Below are 2,895 nucleotides of genomic sequence, written 5' to 3'. Positions count from 1 at the left end.
ATATATATACATTTCAAATCTGCAAACTTTATAAAACGTATTTACCCTCGCCAAGATTCGTCTCTTTCAATCGATATAGTTTTTCGTTGTTACACCCTCCGAAAAATGACATATTAAAATTTACAGGGAAACGATACACCTTTAAATTTAATTCACATTTAAATCAATAAGAAATAGAATGTTTAACTTGCGGTATATATTTTAAAATTCTTTACGGTATGAGGATAAAATTATAAAATGAGAACATCTTGATTGTGGAATCAATCGAATCATCGATTAGCTAATTATTATTTTCAACACACGCGAACGTATGCCATAGATAGTCTGGCATTACATATCACATGAATGGAATTTTCTTAATTAATGTATCCGCGTTTGAACATACGGATGCGCAAATAACATATGCATTAACAATGCATTGTCAACATGTTACCAACAGTTCAAACACGAGGGAGCGACATGAAATTTCTATCCCTCTTCCTGAAATTTACAGTGTGCGTTCTGAGCGCAAACGCTATTCGTCCTTCTCTATACGCAAATCCCGCATTGATCGCCGCTGGAAGTGATTAGTCAAGTTTCTCAAGAGATGCTCGGAAATGCTCTGTGGAAACTGATATATGCCGTCTCGCCGTAGGACGAAACTACGAGACGCGGTGCTTCACAGTGAAGCTACTTGTCCAAAAGTTAAGTCCACGATCGAAACGGATTCGGATGATATCTCCGTCGTTACCGCGCACACACACGTATTTGCGTTTCGCGTGAGAATACCTATATTCCTGTCTATGTTATTCGCAGCAATCTCATGTGGCATGCATGCGGAAAGGAGCGGAGGGCCTAATGCCCAAAGTTTTCGCCCGTTGCGTTTCGAGAGGACATTCCGCATGACAGAGCGCACGAGTCTCCATAGGGGAAAGAGAAAATTAGCACCATTCGGATCGCAGGTCCAAAATGCACCGGGGTTATCACGGTCACCTTAAGAGCGATGATAATGATACCACAACGGTAAAGATAAAGGTCGCTCTCGGGGCCGTGGTACCGCCGTGTTGCATGGCAGCCGGATTCTCTCCTGTAACAAAAAGCAGAAGCAAACGCATATTAATTTAATATGCTGCCCTCTCTCTTTTCTTTCCTTCCGATATTTTTATTTGCAATGCGAAGTATCATATTTTAAAAAGAGAGACTGCAGGTTGAATTTTGAAAAATATTTGAAATGTTTACGAAAAATCGTCGCCTGTCCCCGATATTTTGCTGATATTGCACCACGAGCAGAATATAGAGATTAAAGTCCGGTATCATTTTTCCAACACACATAAAGTTCTAACAAGTATTATATTTCATACGAATTATAGCTTGCGAGAAACTAAATACTGAACTTCAAATAAAACAACGTATTCGTTACATTCTATAATAAAGTAATGCTAATAGTTTTATCTTTAAATCAAAGAAATCAAAATTTAAAATTTAATAATAAGAAAGATTTTCAAGGATAAAAAATGAGAGGATTTAAAGGAAGTACCTACATGAATTGTACGTGTGAAATCTCTGTTAATAATTGGAAACAATATTTCTACTTCGAACTGGTCTACTTCAGACTGGTCGATAAATGTCTTGTTATTATAACGTTTTATTTGTTCATTTCTTTAAATTACACTTTTTATTTATTTTTAGCCTCGTATCTTGAAATTATTTATGCCCATTATCGTAGCGATTTTATTGCCTCTGCAAACAAAAAAATACATACGCAAGTAATAATTATTTATTTCAAGCATTTCAAAAATATTCATATATTCGCAAATCATAAATTCATTACAAGCATCAAATTTGTTCTAAATCCTAGTAAGTTTAATACTTCAATCAAAATTATTAAATTTAAACAATTTGATTTATTTATTATATAAAATCGCTTCTTTGATCAATTTTACAATATACTTCAAAAGAAAATAAATTTTTTGTTTTGAGTACATAGTAATAAGTTTTTCTAATAATAAGTGTTTTAAGATTATTATTAAGAAAGAAAGAGAGAGAGAATATTTAAGAAAATTTATTAATTATTAAAAAAGAAGAAAATAAATTTAGTACTTTTCCTAGCAATAGAATGACATTTTTTTCTGTATTTCGGCCTGCTTTGCTGTGAGCTCCTAATATTTATTCTAATTATAAATTTCTCAATTTATCAGAGCAGCAGAACAGCAAGGAAAACGTAAGGAGACTCGAATAATAAATCATCTCGCGTTCGGAAAGATGTTCAGTAATTAACTGTTAAAAGCAATTACTCTGAGAATAAGAATACTTTTACTTTGTATATACTGTAAAGAATCTATTCTCAACTATAACAAGCGAAGCATATTCCAACGGACAAATGGAATAACGGTTCAATCCTTTTATTTGTTCTGTCACTGCGTACCGTGATAAAACCGAAAGATTGGTACACACACTGATTGTCCACGCCAGTATTTGGCTTTTGAATTGTCCAAAAATTCAAAATATAAACGTGAAGTCGGTCATCCATAAAATTCGTGGTAAAATATCAAATGCGACACAATCTCACGGGCGGTCGTCGCATTCAAAAGTGACAAGAATTGTGGTTTACACGAATTTCGTAAATGGCCGATTGAAACCGCTCGTCGCAATCGCGGAAAAACATTCGCTTTTATGACTTTGAAACAAATGCGACGTTTAGAAAGGAATTCTACGGTTTCATTCCATAGAAAATTCAATAATATAATTTGTAATAAAAAATATTAATACATAATAATTTACCTAATATTTCATTCATTGCCTCATATTTCATTCATTAATAACGTATTTTAGATTTTACGATCTTCTACATGCTGCTCTATGTATGTGTGTGTGTGTGTGTGTGTGTGTGTGTGTGTGTGTGTGTGTGTGTGTGTG

At 33.9% G+C, this 2,895-nt stretch overlaps 1 protein-coding gene across 1 annotated transcript in view; it reads right to left on the bottom strand.

Moving 5' to 3' along the window:
- Positions 1-968: 968 nt before the first annotated feature.
- LOC108686855 (immunoglobulin superfamily member 10-like) overlaps positions 969-2,895 on the bottom strand; it is a 147,726-nt gene continuing 145,799 nt past the window's right edge. The window contains 1 exon segment of the mRNA XM_018192352.1: positions 969-1,066. Within this exon segment, the coding sequence (XP_018047841.1) occupies positions 969-1,066 (98 nt within the window).

Source organism: Atta colombica, unplaced genomic scaffold (assembly GCF_001594045.1).
Source record: "Atta colombica isolate Treedump-2 unplaced genomic scaffold, Acol1.0 scaffold198, whole genome shotgun sequence".
NCBI lineage: Eukaryota > Metazoa > Arthropoda > Insecta > Hymenoptera > Formicidae > Atta > Atta colombica.
The sequence above is the reverse complement of the archived record's forward strand: the minus strand, read 5'-3'. Positions and strand labels throughout refer to the sequence as shown.